This window comes from Microplitis demolitor, chromosome 1 (genome assembly GCF_026212275.2).
Source record: "Microplitis demolitor isolate Queensland-Clemson2020A chromosome 1, iyMicDemo2.1a, whole genome shotgun sequence".
NCBI classification, from domain to species: domain Eukaryota; kingdom Metazoa; phylum Arthropoda; class Insecta; order Hymenoptera; family Braconidae; genus Microplitis; species Microplitis demolitor.
Genome location: NC_068545.1, coordinates 16,248,279 through 16,272,738, shown reverse-complemented (window position 1 = coordinate 16,272,738; position 24,460 = coordinate 16,248,279). Strand labels below are relative to the sequence as shown.

The following is a 24,460-nucleotide window of genomic DNA, read 5'->3' as shown; positions in this document are numbered from 1 at the left end:
AAATTGTTGTATAATCATAAATTCTCGGTATTTAATAGGCATTTTAGTACAAAAAAAAAAAAAAAAAAAAAAAAAAAAAAAAAAATATGAGTTTAAAAATTAAAGTATAGAGCTGTGTTTGCGTATCATCGATTAAATTTGGAAAGTATGTACGTTCTATTACATTTATCGAATTCGGGGATTATCAAATATAAAATAAATATCGTTTAATAGTTCGAATAAATAATTTTCTGTTGACGATATTTTTTATAAATTCCTCGAAGAATGATAGATAGGTAGGTTTGAGCGGATGATAGAGAACGAAGTTAACGAAAATTTTTTATTTTATTTTATTTTATTATTATTATTTTTTTTTTGTTTCAAATAAAGGTCGTAGGTAAAAGCATAAATTTAAGAGAATAGGAGAGAATTAATTGACAAAGTTAGAGAAGAAAAAATAAATAAAATAAGAGTATAAGTTTATTTTTGATACATTGTTGGAGGAGATCTAAGTACTTTCCTTTATCAATTTTTTTTTTTTTTTGTTACATGTTTTAATAACTAAGAAAATTTTAACGATATTAAGGAATGATAAAGTTGATAATAAGTAAAGAAAAAAAAAGTTAAAATTTTTAATATAATTAATAAAAATAAAAAAAAAATAAATAAATAATTAATATTCGAATATTACGTCGGACAAGGTAATTTCGTGAGTGAGTTAATCAAAGATGAGATAAATAAAAGTAATAGAGATAATTAATGTTGTAGGCAGTTATCTATATTGCGTTACATTGTATGATATATTTAATATATTTTTAAAAAATACGGTGGTGGTCAGGTCGCAGGGAGACCGTATCACCATATTAATTAAATTTGAACGTTTTAATTCACAGTTTTATGTGATAAGAAACATTCTTACAATTTCTTTAAATTAAACACGGCCTCCCTCTTCAACCACTTCTGGATTATTTATCATGCGTAAATATTTATAATAATTAATAGTAACCGTAATTGCAAAAAAAAAAATTTAATTATAAAAAAAAATGAAAAGTGCCAATTAATAAATCATATAAAAGAAATATAGAGTACAAATAATTTATAAATCAGATTATCATGAAACTTAAAAATGGCACTTATTCCTCTATTTCCAGTTATAAATTTGAATCTTAAATAAATAAAGTTACTTCAAATATAATATTATTAACTATTTTAACGGTGACACTATACATTTATCTAACAGAAAAAAAGTATGTCAAGAAAAAAAAATAACCATATTGATAACACTCTTTTACATTTTTATCACACAATATTATAAAAAAAAACTGATTTAATAACACTCACGTTTCCTTCAAAATTTAATTATGAAAAAAAAAAAAAAATTCTTTGAAATAGCTAAATAACTTCTGGATAGTTAATAAACATTCATTATTATATTTAATTTCTTAAATAAATTAAAATAAAAATTAATTTTTAATAATAAAAAAATAATTTTTACAACTTCGTTGCTCGCTCACAATTCTGAAGCTCTACAATTGTGACGGAAAATAATAATTATGAAGACATATGGACCAAATAGCAATTCATTGTCGCGCAAAATATTAAAAAAAAAAAAAAAAACAATATTATTAAATTTAATTATTTAATTACCTGAAATAAAAAACAAATAACGAAAAATAAGTAATAATGAAGAACGAAAAAACTTTAAGTATCAACATCAAAATGAGTTTAAAAATAATTATTTTGACGTTAACATATTCACACCTAACATTAACACATGTTAATTTTAACTCCAGCTCAAGATAACGCTAGGAGTGGTAAGAAAAAGGGAAAAAAGAAAAAAAATTTTTAATTAAAAAGTAAATAAATAGTAAAATTCGAAAATACTAAAACAAAAAATAATAAATGAGAAACTTATTGTATAATGTTGAGCACGTGAGACTCGCTCGTATGCTCGGAGGGTAGAAAAAGAATGTACAAATCAAACAAAGTAAGAGAAAAAAAAAATGCAGAGAAATTATTAATATTAATAATTTTAATAAGAATATTATTAAGTGTGGTTCAGTGTCAGATGAAAAAAAAATAAGTAAAAGGGAGAGAGATATGATAAGTGATAAAGATACCACGGATAAATGTACAAAATCGAGTAATCGCTAAATCTTAAATGTTAGTATCTAAAGTATTTAATCGCGCAAAGATTGTAATTGTGTGTTACTCAAAAAAGATATTAACTGAGACGTACACTAAAAGCTCATTCCATTTATCATTTAAAAAAAAATACATACAACAATAATTACAACTGTAATCGTTGTTTTAATGTTTATTTTTTAATTATTTTAAAATAATTAATGTATGAGCAAACAATAAACTAGATGCTACACAGACAAACTAAATATACCAATAATGCGTAACAGCTACGCGAATCACTAAGAAAAAGAAACCCTGAAAATAACTCATGAGTTATAAATAAGGAAGATAAAAAATTAGTGCACACGTATTTATAACAAAAAAATTAGTCGAGTAATGATAATTTTCCCGCGTATAAAATTACATTATTTCAACGTCATATATTATCTTAACAATGCATTTAATCATTTAAATAATTAAAACTATTAATAAGTGTTTATAAAAAAAAAGTAAAACATCTTCCAAGCATTAAAAAATAAAAATTTAAACCAGAAATGATACATATACTATGTATACATTGATAATATGGAAGTATTTTTAAAAAAATCGATTATCTATAATATTTAAATTAAAATTTTCAGCATTTACCTGTGTTTATAATTATATAATGATAATAATATTAATAATCCAACCGATAATGAATAATTTATTCATAATATTAAATATTAATAAATAATAATAAGCATTAAAAAGAAAAGAAAAGAAAAAAAAAAAAAAAAACAAATTATAATAGTAATTATTATAAAAAATAATGGAAAAAAAAAAAAAAAAAAAAAAAAAATTTAAAAAAAAAAATTAAAAAAAAAAAAAATTTTAATATTTTCACGTTTATGACCAATTATTAAATTTACATCATTATTGTTGTTTATAAAAGGTAAAATGAAAGATAAGATTTAAATGATATATAGTAACGCGTAAAGTTTTTATCAACAGCTGTAAGACAAAAAAAAAACAATTGTCTTGATAGACGGAATATTTTGGGCTTTAGTATTATTAATAAGGTTTGCCATCTATTCTCTTTCTCACACACATGTGAACAAACGAAACGGTCCTTGTTGCACTTACATTAGCAAATGGAAATTTCAAATGAGCCGTTTTCAGGTATAAACTAAAATTTCCAAAGCGGAAGGATTTCATTCGATAAATAATAACTTTACGCATCGAATGACATATTTTATTTCATTTTTTGGACCTTTATCTATGAAAACGGTTCATTTAAAAATCACCTGTTTCATTCTCTTAAGGGGTAGAAAAAAAACAACAAGTAGTATCAGAAGAACATGATAAAACAGAGAAGTAGTACACGGTAAATAAATCGTGGGCCTTATCGTAAACAGTTGGGCATTGTTATATAAATGATTTCAAGTGATAAACACTAATAAGATAATAAATATATCAGTTATTGTATATATATTTAAAATAAGGTGACTTTACTAAGTAAATAGATAATGAAATAGAAAAAAAAAACTTACATGAATAAAAGTTAAGTAATATGTTGCTAAAATCGTAATATATTATCGCATCGTAATATATTATTATTATTATTATTATTAATATTATTATTACTATTATTATTATCTTGTTGCCAATAATGGGCATTATGAAAAAAGCGTGCGGGTATAATAATAATAACTGTTTATTTACACAAAGATATATTCTCCGTAAAAAACAAATCATAACTCTATAAATATATATATATACATAGTCAATATTACATACAATAAATAATTAATAACTTTTGCACATAAAAAGCTATGCAATCATTGTTGAATAAATGCGTGCTTTCTTAAATTTCGTCTTAAAAATTGAATTATTGAAATTCAAGGAGTTGAAAAAGAAAATTAAAATAAAATGCAAGCTTAATACTAAATCCCAAAATAATTTGGTTCGTGATTAAAGTTAAGCACAGAATATAAATTAATTCAGTAATGAGTGGCGTGATTTGTAATGTATTAATTGAGAACAATAATCTCAAGTAGTTGCATTGAAAAAATAATAATAATAATAATTATTCAACATTTGCCGTAACAAGGTATTTAAACTTAACTTATTGTAACGCGTCCACTACCTCATCAATTATAATACAATTTTATATATTATATTAAATTTATTTAAAATAATTACTGTGGACCATTATTTTATTGATATTAATATAACTTAAAATAGTTGTTGCAGGTTTTTCTTTATTTTTTTGTGTAAAAAAAAATAATCAAAAAGTTACAAAAAAAAAAAAAAAAAAGAATTATTAACTAAATGTTTCATATTTTTGTTCCACAGATTTTCCAATACCGCGTATATAATTATATATTTCAATTTGTTAATCATTCTTATTAATTGCGTTTAAATAATTATTAATTATATATTAACACTCTTGTTCCGTTTATTAATTGTTCTCATTATTACTTTATATTATTTTCTAAATATCCTTTGTTTACCTATTTTTTTTTTTTTTTTTTTTTTTTTACCATCAATTCGTTGTAAGAAAAAGCTAATTGAATGTTCATTCCGAAAATGTAATTTTTAAAATGTTATGCCAAGAAAAAAAAAGCATTAAACGTTATAATAGTAATTAACTATAAAATAACATCGATTAATTATTCATTTTTCACTCGTTACACAATAAAACAATAAGAAAAAAAATAGTATAAATAATTTAATACTTGATAGATGATCGATGCGAAATCACTCAAATAGGGTAAAAAAAATATTTATTAACAATCGTACATGTATCGTATGAACCCTTGGAAACTTATACTAAAATATTTTTTTTTACGTGGGAAATTTATAATTTGTATATTATGCTCGACTTATAACAAATTCGTGTATATAAATGTATACAAAACAAAACAATAATAATGATTTATTGATTTTAAGACAAAAAGAAAACTAAGCATATAAACGAAAAAAAATAAGTTAATTATTAATTAATATTAATAATTATCATTATGAAATTCATTTTTGCTTGAGATAAATAATGCAATGTGAATAAGTACGAAATACAGCATTTCCGTAGCTGTTCAAGTAATGATATTTTACTGCTAAACGGTGGTTGCATGCATATACAAACAGAATGAAGAGAAATTAATTAAATATAAAATACTGAATAAAGAAACATTCGGCACCAATGCCGTAAAATATGTGGAAGTATCATGCGTTTATTGTTGATTGTAATTTTTTTTTTTTTTTTTTTTTTTTTTTTTTTTTTGAGAAGGTAAGCATTGTCAATGGAGACAACTTCCTGGCTTGCATTCATTCCGCACATACTATAGTTTTTTTTTTTTTAATTAATTAATTTTTACTTTATTTTGGGATCACCCCGGCTTCGGAAAAAATATTATTTACGTAAATATCAATTACAATTATTAATTATAGTATTTAATTAATTAAATTAAGAAACAAGAAAATAAGGAATGAATAAAAATTTTCAGCGGTCTCGTAATTACGATAAAAATTTTTATAATTATTTTTCAATTCCTCTTGTCTAATTAATGCTACTCTACTATGTTAAAAACTCTACCCTAATCGTTACATCTATCGATTATTACCACAATATTATTTTTTCTATAGTTTTTTATTGAGTAACAAAAAATTAAAAAATTCTAAAAAAAAATGAAAAATTAAAAAAAAAAAAATTCTAAAAAAAAAATAAAATATTTAATTATTAATTTAATTGGGGGCAGTACAAAGTGTGATGATTTACAGGGAGAAAATAAAATATATACGTAAATTAAGAAAATGATTATTTTGTGGTAAGAAAAGGGATTACGGAGTGTTTTTTTTTTTTTTTTTTTTGTTAATTTATCAATTAATATTATTTTATAATATTTATCATTACTCAAGTTATTAATGAATTGGCGTATTTAAATTTTCTTTTAAAATTTTATTTAAAAAAAAAAAACGTACAGCACTTTTAAAAAATTACATTTACGTCTAAAAATTATTGCATATTTACAGCTAATCATTAAGTACAGAAAAACATAGGAATAACATAAAAATAAAAACATAGGCAATAAGGATTTATACAATAGCAGATGGCTTCACTCCAGATGTCAAAATAACGAATTCTTTTTTTTTTTTATTTTATTTATTTAACAAAAAAAAAAAGATATTTGTAACTAACTGAATTTCGAAAAATTGATATTTATAAATTTATAATTGTATAAAAAAAATTAGAAAAAAATGTACCTAGGTTTATCTTCTGGAGTGATAGCTTCTGCTACTTGAAATCATGAAAAAAACATTTTGTTTTTTCATAGGATACGTGAACGTGAGGAATTGCCCATTTATCTTATGATAATAAAAAATTAAATAAAAAAAAAAAAAAAAAAAATACAAAACAAAAGCGTGATTTTGATAAAAGTTTATGTATGTGTGTGTGTGTGTGCGACGAATTAAAAATCTACTGAATTAAGCTCTATAACTATAATATGAAAGTCATCATTGTACAGCTTAAAAGATAATAATAAATTTTAAATTATATATAATATCGTAAATGTCAAAAAAATGAACTTATATAACGTTTAAACGGTATATTTAAATTTAAATTAATCAATTATTTGAATAATAACAATGTAATAATTAATTTACTAACAAAACAGCCTACAATATTTCTTCCTTAAGCCGATAATTGTAAAACTCAAGAGTGCAATAGTTTTTTTCAATAGTAACAGAATTAATATGCATTTTAAATATTGGATTTAGGATAAAAATTATAACTATAATAAATCCATTTTTATAGAAATGCGTTCACAATAAACTACCTCGCAAATTTCATTTTAATACATATACAACATGTAATATTAACAACAATAAATACTAACAGCGAATATAACTTTTTACACAAGTTACTGTAATTAAAAATATAAAAAAACAAACTACTGCCGGTATAAAATATGTTATTTTAAATATTTTTATAATATAATAAAAATTAATAATTGATTACTATTTACATTTCAATATTAATAACAATAATTACAATAATAATAATCAATCCACTGTTCTTCATAACTGCCAGATTATAATGATCATCAGTAAATTTTTTTTTTATTAATTTACCACAAAATTATAGAAGTCAAAAAAAACTCATCGGCCATGTCTTCTAACGACAGACTGATAAATACGTAATAATAATGATGCTATGGAATATATTGTTATTTTCGCTTTGTTACCAAAATGTGTTTTTATGTATAAAAATTATCACTAAAATTTCATCTCCTGTTAATTATTGATAATTACGGCAGAAGATCTATGTCCTGTATTCTCCATGTTCATGACCAGTTTTCACCTGTGTGGTGCATGTGAATAGTAGTAAACATAGATTCCTAGCCATTTGCCTTTGGTTCAATGTGAACATACGTTACAGATTTTTCTGCACTTAGACCTTCCACGCTGTGCTTTTGGTCTATATGAAATAACTATATTTACCAATAGCTCTATGAGAAGGTCTGACAGGCTCAACCAGCTGTTAAGCTTGTAAATGTGTAAACACATATAGAGGCGAAAGGACTGGTATTTTTTTTTTCTTTTTTTTTTTATCACATAATTAATAATATAAATAATGATATAGATACGATAAATTTCATATGATACATAATTTGCAGTAGTTTATAATTAATTTAAACGTCACTGCCAAAAGTAAAAATAAAAAAAAAAAACCGTCCCGATTATTAATTTATTGATAACACATTTATTAAATAGTTTCTTTAATTGTTGTTATTTTTTTTTTAATATAACTTGATCAACAAAATGTTAAAATATTTATAGGAGATTGATTTATTATTAACATTTATGGTAACAGAGTACGAAAATAGTGAGTAACATGTTATATCTTGTTACGTATCGTTTGCCGCGATAATTGCGCGTATTGTATCATTTTTTTAATTTTTATGTTAATAAAATAAAGTCAGACTGCGATTTTCAATGGCATTAAATATATATGTATATTATTATATACATATATTTATGTTTATATATATGTATATTTACATCTTAAAATATAAATATAGTTAATACATCTAAAATAATTTTTTTTTTATTTTTGGCAATTGTCGTGCGCAAAACGTTGTGACAATGTGTTATTATGCCGATTATAAATCTGTTAATTTTGTTGCTCTTATGGGTATAACGTTTAATAGAATAAGTAAATAAAATTTTCAAGTTGTCGCCGTTTATTAATCGAATTCAATAGAATAAAAATTTAAGATAATGAATAACTAACAAAAAATGAAAGAGTTAATTGATTATTCTATGATTGATTAGAAAAAAAATAATAATAATCATAATAATTAAAAATGAAAATGTCTATAATATTTTGTAATACCCTTGCGTTAAAACAATCGTAATAAACAAAAAGTACGTTTGGCATATTTAAAATTTATCAAAATTATTGAATATTATTATTTTTTTTTAAACAATTCCATGACTATAAAGATTATTAAGAATTCATTAAATGTAAATTTCATTATAACCACCATTTTTTTGTTATATAATATTAAAATAATAAACATTGTCTGTTAACGCAAGAGTAATTAGTGGTTGTTAAATTAAAATTTAACAATAATAAGTATTATTGGAGATAAAGAAAACAAACAATTCCTCACTGAAGCGATTTATTAATGCGGTAATAATAAAAATTTTTATTGAAAAATTATTAATTGTATTATTCAATTTTATTCGATATAAATACGTTAAATTATTAGAAATAAGCGTATCGCCACGGTTACGTTAATTATTACCGCAAGAAAAAAGCGTATTATAAAATCTATAAGTGTCAGTTCATTCAAATAAAAAAAAAATACAGCTTTTTTCAAAAATAAGATGATGAATAAAAAAAAAAAAATTAAATCAAATAAAATAAACAAAACTCCCTGGCGATATGCAAAATTTTAGTAACCAAATAACCGATTTATGGTATAATTAAACATAAGATTGATAACTATGAAGTAAAAAAAAATATTGCTCGCTCCTGTATTGATTAAGCAAAAATTGATAAAAAAAAAATAATTGTAATTGTCATCATATGTTATGAAAGTATTTTTTTCTTTCTTTTTTTTTCAGTAGCATTGCTATTATTGTTTACTTTTTTTTATTATCACTTTTATAAACTAGAATTGATATATATTTCCATTAAATCAAAGTATACTGTAATCACATATAATGAAAAAAAACATATTGTACAATTAATATTACTTTGGAATATTCAAAATGCAAATTAACTCCATGAATTTTGATTGTTACTTTTTTTTTGTTTTTCATTATTAAAAAAGAAAATATTAATAGATCAATTAACGATATAAACAAATATTTGTCGTACAAAAAAATAAGTATAAAATAAAGTATGTAAATTGTAAAAGCGCATTTAGTAAAAACAAGATTAACAAAAAAAAAAAAAAAAAAAAAAAAAAGAAAATAAAATAGCTTTCAAGATTACAGATATTTGTATATCATTCGCAACGGATTATTTACAAAGATAAAAATTAATTTATACTAAATTTATGCGTAACATTCAATTTTTAGGATTGTGTGTAATTGTATATATATTATGAATACAATGCAGTCCATAAGTTGATAACATTCTCTTTTTTCTACTGTGAAGAAGAATAAATTATTCTAGTTAATAAAAAAAAAAAAAAAAAAAAACAGGGTTGCGTATTATTTATTAATATCATTAAGTACAATTAGTGTAATTTACATGTTTTAATAATAATAATAAGTTTATGCTATTTACATAAATATAATATAAATCAATACCCCGATTAAGAAAAATGATTTAATCCATGCTAAGTGTACATCTATATATTAGTCGATTCAAATTGTTTTAAATCATTTCAAATTGTTTTGAATCATTTCAAATTATTTTTCTTAACCAGGGTAATGCACACCCCTAACATTACGGTATAATTTTATCAATAGAAAATAAATTATCGACTAAATTATTTTTTTGCAATTAATAATTGGTATAATTAAATTTTTACATGAGTAAGTATTTAAAAATAATTTTTACAATAAATAAATTGGACGAATTAAAAAATTGACTAAAATAAATATTAAAATGATAGTTTAAGTTGGTCGTGTAGCTCGTACCATATCACTGAGTAATCTTTCGACACTGACTTCACCGACTGTTGGTTTGAATAAAAGTTCTTCTAGCGTTCCCCGACATAATGCACGTACAGGGGATAATAACAACAGTAAGCGGCCAACTCTACCGGCACCCCTTTCTCCTAAAACTGTTACCGTCTGTTCTTGAAGACTTAATACCCTAGCAGAGTCACCAAGTCCTCGTGATTCTGAAAAATATTTATTTTATTTGAAATTCTAATTCTAATTGTGTAATAGATTCAATATCCCTTTCAGTAGAATAATTATTTTTGTATGTAAATCTACTGTTAACTTAAATATTTAAATTGTTGATTAAAAAATCGGAAAACGGGTTGACCCTGCGGGCCAGCCCTAAAACTTCCCGCTGTCTTCGAGCTCTTTGAGCTTAACAATACCTTTAAGTACTTTTATATTTTCAAGCTCGAAAAAAGTCAGGTTTTGTATTAATCTCCGAGAATTCGAAAAATTGAAAATAATCGATGAGGATCGTTTTTTATCGTTTTGCTCACGATTATGCTCGATTAATTCAATGTTTTTTGACAAAAATTTATAGAATTGATCAAGTGAAGAGTTAGAGTCATGTAGATCAAGTGTGCGCAGTGGGTAAGTGTGCGCAAGCCTATGCATTTCAGTCCGAAATTCGTTTTCATCTTTACTAGAGAGGTCAAAAAAATTTTTAACTTCCCGCTAAGAAAATCGACGATTTTCAAAAATTTCGGGAAGTTATTGTTTTCACCCCGATTTTCGAAAATCGAGTTTTCATCAGATGTCGACGTTTTGAGGTCCTAGGAAGCTATTCTGACTATTTTCAGAATGATGTCCGAGTGTGTGTATGTATGTGTGTGTGTGTGTGTGTGTGTGTGTGTGTGTGTGTGTGTGTGTGTGTGTGTGTGTGTGTGTGTGTGTGTGTGTGTGTGTGTGTGTGTGTGTGTGTGTGTGTGTGTGTGTGTGTGTGTGTGTGTGTGTGTGTGTGTGTGTGTGTGTGTGTGTGTGTAAACTCTTTGTAACTTTTGAACTAATGAATCGATTTGGATGGTTGAGGTGGCAATCGAAAGAGCTTGTTGGTCTTCAACTTTCCTGAAAATTTCAGATTATTTGATCGAATAGACTCGAAAATATTGGCGAATTACGAAAAAAAAAAAAATTTTTTTTTTAGTTTTTTATTGATTTCTCAAAAACGACTTATACGATCGACTTCAAAATCTAATCAGCTCTAGTACTCAATAAAACGCGTCGATTGCCACCTCAAACATCAAAATCGGATAATTCGTTCGAGAGTTATCGCGGGAGAAAGAAATGGTGAAAAACGGTTTTTTCTAAATATTTCGATCGATTTCAAATTTTGATCAGCTCTAGAATTCAATAAAACGCGCCGATTGCCACATCAACTATCAAAATCGATTGATTTTTTCAAAAGATATCGGCGTTGAAAAGTTAAAAAAATAACATTTTATGTTATTCTTTCCGGATAAATCATAATATAACGTACTAAAATGTGCCTGATATCATACCAACTCATCTTTTTTATGGTTTCTTTTGATCATATAATGTCATCGAACTTGGTTTTTAGTTTAAATCATATTATCAACAAAAAAATCGATAAAACGTAGTTTTTAATATTTTTATCGGATATTTCATATTTTATTGTTTCTTACATGAGTCAAAATTTATTGAAATCTTGATTTTGATCCCCGACATTGATTTCTGCCTCAATACACTTATTTTACTGAACAAAATCAGGAACTAAATTTTAAAAACTGCTTCATTGATGATTTTCGATTCTTAAATTTTCAAACTTCAGCATAACAGGTAAATTGTTAGAGCTTGAAAAGATCATAAAAAAACAATTGCATGTGATAGCATTTTCGAGCTCGAAGAGCTCGAAAATATATCTACACTAATGTTTTCGAGCTCTTTGAGGTCGAAAATATATCTACACTAATGTTTTCGAGCTCTTTGAGGTCGAAAACAGCGGGAAGTTTTGGGGCTGGCCCGCAGGGTCAACCGACAGACCGATTTTTTTTTTTCGTATTTCTTAAATATTTCAGAATCTATTTGACTAAATGATCTAAAATCTGCTGGAAATCTAAGTTCAGAAGAATTCCTACAAATGCCACAAGAACCGTCTAGATCAGTTCATTAATTAAAACTATATGAGAGGGTTACCCCCCCCCCCCTCCCTCACACAAACACATCTCTTTTATAAAGTCAAAATAGCATCCTAGAATTTTCAAACTTCGACATGTGCTGAAAACTCGATTCTTTAAAATCGGGGTGAAACCTATATCTTCCCGAATTTTTCGAATATCGCCGATTTTCTTTGCGGGAAGTTAACAGATGTAAGTCGTTAGTGACACTGTAATACTTCGTAATATACCTTGATATTAGGCCAAACTGTGAATCAAAGAACATTGAAAATAAGACCTTATAGCAATGTATAAACGAAATATACCCTGATAGCCAAGTTGGCGAGAAACTGACGAGAAACTTGCAGCCGCAACTGGACATCAAGTTGACCGCCAACAGTTGGTACCTCCAATAGTTGATAGACATTTTCTGAGAAAGTTGGTGCCAAAAGTTGTAAATCCAAAAAGTTGACGGTCACTTTCTGAGAAAGTTGGTGGCAAAAGTTGGCAATCATAAGTGGACGGTAAGTTTCTTTTCAATTTCCTCAGAAACTTGCATTCCAGTTGCGGCTCCATACTGGCGCCAACTTTCTGAGGAAGTTGGTGGTAACTTGTAGACAAAAGTTGCAAAAGCTGAAGTTGTCGATAACTTGTCGTCAAGTTGGTCGGAAACTAATGAATGACCAACTTTTTCACGATCAACTCGTATTATCAGGGTATATTGCATATTTCGAACAGTGTTAGCATTCGTCACATAATTATCGTACACATCACATAATTCAGTAGCTTGTACGATCGAACATAGATATGTCGTTATGTGACAGAATTGTACGATAATTCAGTAAACGTAACATAATTTTAAAATTTTTTCGTTTCAAAAATTTCCGCCTAAATTGAAATTTCTACTATGCTGCCCGCTCTTGACCTATCAAAAAAAAACCTATATAAAAAAGTTATAAAAATATAAATTAAAAAATCTGAACATCGGTTGGCCCTGTGGACTGACTCCAAAACTTCCTGCCGGTTTCGTGCTCCTTGAGCTCGGAAAAATCTGTAGATATATTTTCGCGCTCAAAGAGCTCAAAAATACTCTTGCATACGATTATTTTTTATGAGCTTTCTAAGTTATAATAAGATACGTTTTAAATAACTGTACTTTATCATTTTTTACAATGATCGGTGAGCTTAGTTAAAATGTTAATCATTTACATTCATTTTTAGCGCTTAAAAAAATACTAGTGGGCCATCTAGATTATATTGTTGAAATTTTTCCAAAAATATCGATATTTAGATTTTAACTAGAAAAGCATTGTGTATAAGTAATCAATTTTTTTTTTTTCATTATCAATAACAAAAATACACAAATATTCTATTCTATTGATTGTATTTAATTATCATATTTTTTAATGCTAAAAGAAATTATTTCAGAGTACGATAATTTTTTAACAAACACGATAATTTTGCGCCAGGAATGCCAACACTGATTTCGAAGGCGAAATTTTTAACCCTAAACTAGTCAACGTATGAGCGTGACGCCGCACTTAATTTTATTATTTTTATTACAATTACATTTTTTACTAAAAAAGTTTGAAAAAATTTGACTTTATTCTTCAAACATTTTAAAATATTTTAACAATTTTTTTGAGCATCTTTGAAAACATAAAGTTGCTGTAAAAAAAATTCTAAAAAAAAATGACAGATTTGCAGAAATGTTTTCATCACTTGACCAAAGTCGTTAGTAGATGTTCACTTGCGGCGTTGCCGTCTTTGGTGTATGTCCCCTCTTTTCGACGTCTCATGTTCATGCGCAGACTATTACCGGACATTATTGTGTTTGAAAGGTTATGTGGAGGTAAATATTTCTTTTTTTTAATAAACATTTTTAAAAACTCTGCTATGAAGAAAATAATTTTTTAATTTGTTTCGTGGTTGAATTTGTAGTAGAGTTATTAAAATATTCTTTTCTGTTCACTATTAAAATAGTTCCATCTACTGCTGAAGGGATTAACCTATGTTTAGGTGATATTATTAATAAAAAAAATATTTGAGTTTTTTTTAAGTTAAATAAAATCAAATACTAGCAAAATTTAATTAAAAAATAAGTATGTTCAATTTGTTTAACCCTTCATCACACGCGCTATGAGCGTGACGCCGCACTTTTTACATTTTCATGTTTTTTTATTGATTTTATCAAAACAAATATTTCAAATAATTTTAATGCTCTTTTTGAATCTTCTAGAAGAGATGAATATTAATAATAATTATACAGTTGTCTTAGGAATTTAATAATTATATATTTTTGAGGAGCATCTCTTGAATGCGGTTGCCAAGTCGTGTTCCCGCTCTTAATATATAGCTGTAAACAAGATAACTTAACCTGTAATTGCTACTCACTGGTTATTATTAAAAAAAAAAATTTATTTCAATTTTTAAATTATAATAATATTTTTTTAGACATAGATTACACTAGTTGAATAAATAATATTTTTTAATTTGTAATATTAATAAAATACGTAATTATCTATATGATCCTAAATTTAGCTGATACTTCGAACAATTTTAGATTTTTTTTTCAGCATAAAAACTTAATTTGAAGAAAAATTTTCACTCGCAGAAACTAAAAAATTATATATAATTTTTTCTAAATCTCGCTTTCTATAATTAATTATGTAAAAAAAATCAAATAATTGTCAAATATCGGCTAATCTCGAGATTATTTATCTATGATTACTAATTAGTATTGTTGCTCTCATTATAATTCATTATATTTCTTTTTTACTTTTAATTATTATTACTGTCTTATTTCATGAAAAAATTTTTGAAATTTGTTGAATGTTTAATTTGATGTAAAATTAAATAAAAAATATAATTATTTTCTAATAATAATAAGTATGAAATATTTATTGAGTACTTGACAACACCGCATGAAATTGAACACGGCGGTGCGGCGCTCATCGTGCGTGTGACGAAGTTAGGTAAAAACATGCGTGTGACGAAGGGTTAAATAACTAATTGTTTTAAACAAAGTTTGAAATTAATAAAATTAAAGTTAAAAATTTTTATTCATGTTCGAATTTTTTCCAATATTCTCGCCGGAAATAATACACCAATAGTAAAGAGCCTAAGCGATCAGGCAACGTTGCACTCTCAAAAGCATTGCGACGATTCCCTCATTGCTTGACTAAAGTCGTTAGGTCGCGTTTGTTGACCAGTCTAGGGTTAAAATTACTATTTCGAATAGTGAGTTCTATTATTTGTTTATTTATTTTTATCAATTATGTACATTTGATAAAGGCAATATGAGCTTCAAGTGTTTTAAAATTTTGTAGTTAAATTTTAATCCTTGCAAAATATGATATTAATTAATATAGTGTATTATATACCAAGGAAGGAAAGAAAGGTACTCCTACGCACGCGTGTAAAGCGAATCGGGATGTACTACCTTCTTCCGCGGTGTAGATACTATATTTTACCATACCTGCAGCGGAAAAAATTCTTGTTCTGTGTAGAGGGAACAAAGTTGTTTTTTTCTTATATGAGATATCAACTCATGAAAATAAGCGTATGTGCCATTCTTCCTCCAAACAGACATAAAAATTTAAACTTACACCCGACTAGAAATTGTCCCAATACATATATTGCATCCCAATTGGGAATCGCTGTGGCATGCCCAGCAAGTCTACACGGAAAAAGAAAACAGGAATAATTGCTGTTCGAACGAGCATTTATTACATTTTCAAATAGTAACGCAGCGCTTCATCCCTGATAGCGAGTTGAGCTCAACCAACAGTCAAATTGCGCGTAAATTTGATGTCAGATTAAAGCCGCTATTTGAGGTATTCGAGACATCAAAAATTGAGCAGCAAAATTTGACTGCAGTAGTAGCTCAAATTGACCTAAATTGTTTAGATTCGATTTTACCGTTTGATACATATTGAAGAAAAGTCAGCTCGCGACATCTAGCAACTATTCAACAAAGTAAATTCAAGAATCAAAAACTAAAAAATATCTCTCTAGTTGAGGTCTTGTTGATGTCATTTGTTGACATCGTTTTTTGCGTCTCAAATTTTGATGTCCCACAAACGTCAAATAGCAGTTTTAAGCTTACGTCAAATTTATGTGAAATTTGACGTCAAAGAGAGCTCAAAAGTCGATATTAAAATTTTTTATGTGTCCGTACGTCACTGAGATGGCAAAAGTTTCAGCTCAAAAATTGCGCTGAAACTCTGGTTATCTGGGATAAACGAAACTTTAAAAGTTACAGTTGGGCGCCGCGCAGTAAGTTTTATATTTGAACTAGGAAATATTACAGTTTGAAAATGTATCAAGTTTACTTTCTCACACTGTAATATTTGATGAAAATTATCAAAGTATCATTTGATAAGCTTTAAAATTTACAGTTTTTCTCAGCAAGTTTTACGTAAAAACTATTAGAACTTGTTTCTTGAAATAACGATATTACCACTATAAACTGTAAATTTTACATTTTCAATTAGTAACATTTGTGTTTATTCTTATTAATAATCTAGTTTAAATAGTGGTAGAACCCACTGCGAAATGTGAAATTCTTTTTTTTCTTTTTCATCTAAACGTAATTTTTCGTTTTTTTATTTCGAGAAAATTCTTCAAGCAAACATTAATATTATATGTTAAAGTCATAATGTATTACAGGATATGCTATAGTACATTCCAAAAAGGTACTTGTTACTCTGTCAGGTGACAGAAGAATACTTGAACAAAATTGTATTTAAATTTGGAATATAACAATTCTAGAATATCTTTCTTACCAGGGAAAATACAAGGGGCTGGGTGCGATCTCGTGGTGAGCACCGAACTACTCCTGCTGCTGCTGCCAAGCACTCGTGACTTTCCCCTTTTCCATATCTATCCTTGCTGCCAAGAAATTTTATTTCTTGGCTTAAGCAACTTTTGTTTTCTTGGTCGGAGCATATAAAAATACTTGCATAAAAAGTATAGTACTTGTTACAAGAAATTCCGTTTTCTTTAAACAAGAAAATGCAATATTGCTGTAAAAAAATTATGCATCTTGCTTAAAAAAAATATATCTTGCTTTAAGTAATATAAGCTCTTGAAGCAAGTGCAAATTATTTGATTTAAGCGTAAAAATATGTTGACATGAGGATAAAATTTTGATTCAAAATAAAAATTTGAAGATAGTTGTTTACTTGGTGCAAGTATATTTTTATTTTCCGAATCGATAAAGAAAATTCTAAATCAAGAATATTTTCCTTGATTCAAGTTAACTGTTTTTTCTGTCCATAATCGCTAATATTGGAGCATGGGTCTTGGCTTAGTGCAACATACACTCACATATACTATTTCAAAAATATTTACTGACAATTGAATAGAATTAGTATTTTCGTACATCCAGCTAATTGCCGTGATACGGTCCAAATTTCAATATCTAAAATGTAAAACTTACAAATTCAAATGCAAGTGATTTCATGGGATTGAAACACAAATTTTCAATTTTCAAGCTTTAATGAATGGTTGTCAAACTGCAAAAGTTTAAAAAGTGAATTTTTAATTTTCTGAAACTTATTAATGATATTTTAAGATGCGTTTTCATTTGTTTCTCTATTCGCACTCAACTGGATAAACGGTACTATCTCTGTTACACTTGTACATTAAATAGGGACTTTGTCCAAGCTTTTCTCGTAAACAAATGGAAGTTATCAAAAAATTCAAGTGCACTTCGCTAGTTCGTAGAGTAAAGCATCGGGTCTGTGTCTTTACTTTGCGTTTAGAGCTTTTATTTCAGAGAAAAGCTGGGACAAAATTATCTGAAAACCGTTCTTAAAATGTAGTTTCACATGTCCGTAAAATTAGCTGACCCAACTCAATAAACTTGAATTAAGTAAAAATTAGGTGTTTTTCAGGTGCGCAAACCGCAAATTAGGTGCACAAACGATTTGCGAAATATTTACAAAAAACGGATGGTCTGCCAGAATATTGAATTCTAGCAAACTATTGAATAAAAGTAATTATTTTTTTTTTATGGCGTGAAAATTAAGTGCTTCTAGAAGCCTCGATGCATTTTCTGAGAAAAGATAGTAATTTAGGAAAAGTATATAACTGCCGCCAGGAAAGCTGGGTATACATAACGATAAGAAATAAATCACAGCATATGTCCTATGCTGTAAAAGAAGCGATGTTGAAAATGAAATCAATTTGATAGCGCGCAGTGTTAAAATAAAATAACACCGGTGTAGGTCGTTTAATTTGGCAGAGTTAAATTAGTGTAAAGGCGAAACAATACCGATATAAAAGTGAGGTAAAATTCCTCCATTCAGATTATTAATTTTAGAAAGCTTAGAAAATAAAAAAAATGTCAGTTTCTCATGAAAATAAATAAAAAAAATCATTTAAAAAAAAAGTTCAACGTATAGAACTAAGAAAAAAAATATATTACATAAGAGAAGATATAAAAATTTGATGAATATTATCAGGAAGGAGTTTCAATTTTGCTATGGACATATTTTTATAATTATTTTTGTTATACGTAATTTATTAAAGAATTACACAATTTTATGTTCACCATTTCAATCACAAATGATTAACCTAATTAATAAAAACACTGGTTAACGGTAGTGATCGAGTTAATGAAAATATTCACAGAGTAAAATATTTTCAACACAGACTAATATTTTAACACCGGTAAATAATATTTTCACAGGTAGCAGCGTAAATTTAACAACGCTTTTGGTGTTGAAATTCAACCCCGATGTTTATAAAGTGTATATACGGACTATAATGATATTATTAGTCAATCTTTGGTCGATAATCGACTCAGGAATAATAATACAGTGACTTTTTTTAAGTTCCGTTTTGGTCTGCCAGTTTGAGATTTTCCAGCAGTAAAGTTCAAAAGTTATCGTCCCAGAGTAAATTGAATGGAACGTCATTTAGGTGCTCATTAAGTGCTAGAGATTCCAGGTGAGAACAAAGCTTGACGTGATCCACTTGTTCTGGGAAAGTGTAGTGGAAACCCTGCTTGGAAAATTTTTTTTAACTGTAGGGTAGCAAGTTCAAGATTCTCAAGTGATAAAATCCGGAAATAATTTTGTGCATGTTTTTTAACGATTCTTTTGAAAAATTTTATGAATTACTCTCTGTATGCAACTTTTACCCGTCTACAATTGAATTATCTTTAAAATAAATTTTCAATATTAAGATTTTTTTTCTTATTAAAATTAGAAATTTATGAATTTTATTTTATTTTAAATACGTGTTTGGCAAACAAATAATTTACAGGGAGAATACCCTTGGAAAAATTATCATTCTACTATTGACAAAACATACATTTTCAAGGAATAATTATTCTGTGTAAATAGTTTTATAAAAGAAAAGTTCACCTTTTGCTAATTAAATAAGTGAAAATTCTTTTTCGATGACGCTTAGTATGTCATACTGTGACCCTGGCTCACAGTCTTGGTGAGGGGAGGTGTTGTGTTTGAGTCGTCATCGAAGACTAAAATTATAAAACAGCAGATTATAAAACTATACTAAGTGATTGAAAATAATTATTCTTTTGTTGGTCAAGACGATGGTATTCTTAAAATGAAGAAAGAGTTTGGACACTAATATAAAAATAAAAAGCCAATTTTTGAAAGATTGGGTGTTTGACACCGAAAATTGGTTGTAGATAGTAGTGACAATCATATTTTTTAATTTGTTAACAAGTGATAAAAAAAAATCTAAAATTTTTTGTTGTTTAAATATATAATGTAAAATTATATGACTAGTGAGCTAAGTGTGTGAAAATAATTGTGGAAATAATATTTTTTGTTTGGTTTGAAACTTGACTTAAATGATGTTGAAATAATAATAATTAATGTATTGTAGAAAGAAAAGTAAGATTTCATGAATAATTTTGGCGTCTAAAGTTCAATTTCAAAAGTAATAACAGTAATAAGTTAAGAGATAAGCGAAATAGGTCGACAAATAATAGTGATTAAATAATTATTTAATTTTCAAATCAAGACGAGTGTAACGTTACGGAAGGTTAAAAGACCTCGCAATTTGCTCCCCTATAGTTTTTTTTTAGCTCGCCGTGTCCAGGATTCGGGATAGGGATCGCGCAACTCAAGTAATTTCAAAATTCGTTTTTAGGAAACTTGAACCATTTTTATTATCGTCAAATTAATACAATTCTTTCGGTCTAGATATCTCTGTACAAGTGACTTAGTCTAAAAAAAAAATAAGGTAATATAGTACGGGTTGACGAGCCGCGACAACTTTGACAATGTTTTACGATTTAGCTAAACGGAACTAGTACCCACACCCTCTACCGCAGAGAGAGGCTCTGCGAAACAACCCTGAGGAATGCGGACGTTTAAATAAAACGTCGCTGCACTACTCGCCTGGATATCCGGAGTCGCGAATACTCGTCTCCACGAAATATCCTACCTAGTGTCTGCGTATTATTACCCACCGTGAGTGTCCCGCCCGCAGATAATAATTTGCGCGAGACCCCACCTAACTTCACGATTTTTCGCGATAAACAAACTAAGGCAATACGATGATTGTGTATGAGTACGGGGTACGATAAATAATCGCGTCCACTGCCTCGTGCCGACCAAAAATAATAATTTTTACAAGAGTAGATTAAACAGTAAATACCTGTCAACTATCGTCCTCTTGACCGCCAACCACACCAGTAAATAACTGTCTCGGATGAGCGAATCGCTAATTGTTTCTTTTCATCGGCTTATAAGACCTCAGTAAACCGCTGCACTTAGGGACAGCGCCTGAATGCGGTGCGCCACCTAGCGGTTGCCGCGGAACTACCGATACTCTCTCGCTCGCTCGCTCCGCCAACCCCGTATCTTTTTGCGGGCTCGTCACACGAGGCAAAGCCTAATAACATCGGAATCAGTGAGCAACACAAACAAACAGAAGTTGAAAGAAATGTTAGTCATCTGATCCGTTTGAAATGAATAATTGTGTATTTCAAATACATTTGAAATATTTTTGGAAAATTTAGCGTATAAGCCTTGCAACAAAAGAAAACAGCTAATAAAGTTTTCGGCAATAAAGATATTAAAATTTTAATTTCAAATGAAACTCAAAAATTTTGTTATCAAAAAAATTTAACTTCGCTTCATAATAGCATATTTGTTATTATAAAAATTTGGATATGTTCAAAATTAAAACATTAAAAATAATCAATTTCTATCAAAATTAAAATATCTTCTAAAATAAAATTCCCAGTATTATAAAATTTAACGACAATAATTAGTTTCATAAAATTTAAAATAGTTGAACTTAAGTCTAAAATGCCTTAAAAAATTTTTATCATCAAATTTTCTCGTGATTATAAAATTACATTAATTTTCCGTTACCACAAAACCAAATTTTCATTCCAGATATATTTTTCAAATAAATCTTTATGTTTAAATTCTATCATGCTTGCTATGGAACAAATAATTACATCTAATGCTTCTACATATAAATTTTACTTCCGGTTTTTACAAACACCAAAACTTTTATAAGGTTCATAATTTTATGAATTAATGAATCATCAAAATAAGTTCTATATTAAAATTCTTTGGGAATATAATTAATCATGCCGGAACAATATATCTCTTTGACAGAATTAAAATTTCTGCTCTAAAATAAAAGATTATCAGTGCACAAACTTATTCTTATTTTAAAATGCAATCTGCACTTCAATAAAGACCGTATTCAGTTCAAAGTAAATACCTAAGTAAATTTTGTCAAGCTTAAATACATTTCGATAATAAAATAAAAATTTACAACATTTGTTCCATCAGAAATAAAATTTACTCATCAAAACAAAATTAAAATCAAAGCTCTGTTGAAATAAATTTCGTCATTAAAATAATAGATAACATCTCAAATAAATCAACTGTAAGCTAAAACAAAATGGTATACGAAGGAATATCCTCTTAAGTTAATTTACTAGATTAATTTTTCTATTGTGAAATTCATCTCAATATACATTCAGCCTAACGATTAAAATTTCTGCACATAATTAAAATTAAAATAAATATTCTTTTGTTCAATAATGTTATCTGTATTCAATTAATAGTAAATTCGTATAGTACAAATTTATATAACTTAATTACAAACGGAAGTCATATAATTTATTTTGCTGGTCAATTATTATCTGGGTCTGGTAAATGAGATAATCGCAAGATTAAAATATTAGAGAAAAATTAAAACTTGATTTGTTAGTCATAACGCAAGGAATGGCATCAACGTTAGCAACTTTAAAATATTAGTTGAGATTGTTAGAGTCATGTGAAATACAAATTGTGGGGGCTACCCCGAGAAAATATACATACCCAACAACGTTCTATGGTATCGACAACACAACCATGACTTACGAGGCCTGGTGCAATCACACATACAGTATGAAGCTTGAGTACGAATAAAATCATTTCAGCTATGTGTACAATAATGAATGTCACAACTTTGACGGTTATAACATGCATAGGTTCCATCACAATACCAGTTAGTCAATCACTAACTCAAGGAAGATAAGAAGATCTCGACTACGAAGAAAATTTATAATGAAATAAATCCTAGCTACTTTAATAATTTCGATAGTAGATAAAATAATAACAATGAAAATTTATATAGATGAGAATCTGATGTGGGTCTTAATTTGATCGATTTTAATGGATCATAGATCAATAAATTATTGTTGTTAGCGTATCTAATGATTAACCAGGGAAATAACCCTCCTAAAGAAGAAAAAGAAATCGTGTTCAAACCGAATCTGGCTGAGGTATCGCTTTTTTTTCTGGCTTTGTCCCAGTACCGGGTCAATTCGATGGTGAAACGATGGTTATGGTGAGAATTATTTAATTTAAAATTTTCTTGTAAATAATAATTTTAGTTCCGTGATAATTTTAGTCCTGTCGGAAATCGAGCTCTTATAAATAGTTTTAAAATTTCGATTCTAGTTATGATTTTATACTTTTTGATAATTCTGCTGTTCAGCTTTTTGTAAATAGTTCTTTTAAAAGTAATCTCTCACCAAAGGTTCGTCCTGGTTTTTATCATAATCGCTACAATCATAAAAACAACAATAATGTAATGTTAATCAAAATTGAATATCGTCGTAGAGATTTCTCTAATAATTTGAGCTTTTAATATTTATTTTGATCATTGTTAAATTATTAAGAAGTCAACTTACAGAGCAACAAGTCACTTTATCAAGTTAATTGATTTTTGTTATAATTGTGATTAAGTCGGAAATAATCAGCGAATACTCACCTAGATACTTATATATTTTGAACAAGTTTGCAATGTTACACGTTATAGTTTTATTATCCAAGGTTTTCTTATGTTAGTCTCAGTTAATTATCACACTTAAATTATTTGTGTTAATAGTAAATTTCGGCCGCTAAAGAATATGTTTTGCTAAATAATTTCAAATGTAATAGTGTAATAGTAATTAATGATATGGATATTAATAGTATATTACGCCGTGAGAATCATATTTGAAGTAATAATGATGATTTGTAATTTAGTGAAAGAGGGTTTGCCGTCCCCTGTTTAGGTTAAGAGATTTTAGTTTTAAGGAAATTTAGTTATAAAGATAATTAGATGTAAGGTAACAACAACCCGACAATAAGAAGAGCTAAAACACCGAGTTAATTTCAAGCGATTGGGAATTTGTAGGAAAGATCTTAATAAATCCATAATTTTACAGATATTTTGTATGAGTATAAATTATAAATTAAGGAATGCCCGTTGATATTTGTTGTTACAAGTTGCAGATAATAATCGTCCAGTTTATGAAAAAATTGTAAAATAGTTTATTAATAATTGTTAGCATTTGTTAGCCATTTCTCACGGCAATATCTATTGTGAAATTTCGTAGAGTCGTGTTATACATATGTAAAATTTATTGTAATATTTCTTTAATTATTGTATTTAGCTGGAACTTTGTTAATTAACTTGTTGAAAAAAGGATCATCCTGAACTTGTCAAATCGCACCCAATTTTCGAGTCTGGTGGCGGGGGTTGTAACGGGGCAGCTAGAGGTTCGACTGCTCAAATCGGTCGCGTCATTT

At 27.3% G+C, this 24,460-nt stretch overlaps 1 protein-coding gene across 1 annotated transcript in view; it reads right to left on the bottom strand.

Moving 5' to 3' along the window:
* Window positions 1–10,221: 10,221 nt before the first annotated feature.
* Window positions 10,222–24,460, bottom strand: part of LOC103576405 (protein dissatisfaction-like) — a 34,687-nt gene continuing 20,448 nt past the window's right edge. Inside the window, exon 7 of the mRNA XM_053739645.1 lies at window positions 10,222–10,451. Within this exon, the coding sequence (XP_053595620.1) occupies window positions 10,222–10,451 (230 nt within the window). The remainder of the gene's footprint in view (window positions 10,452–24,460) is intronic.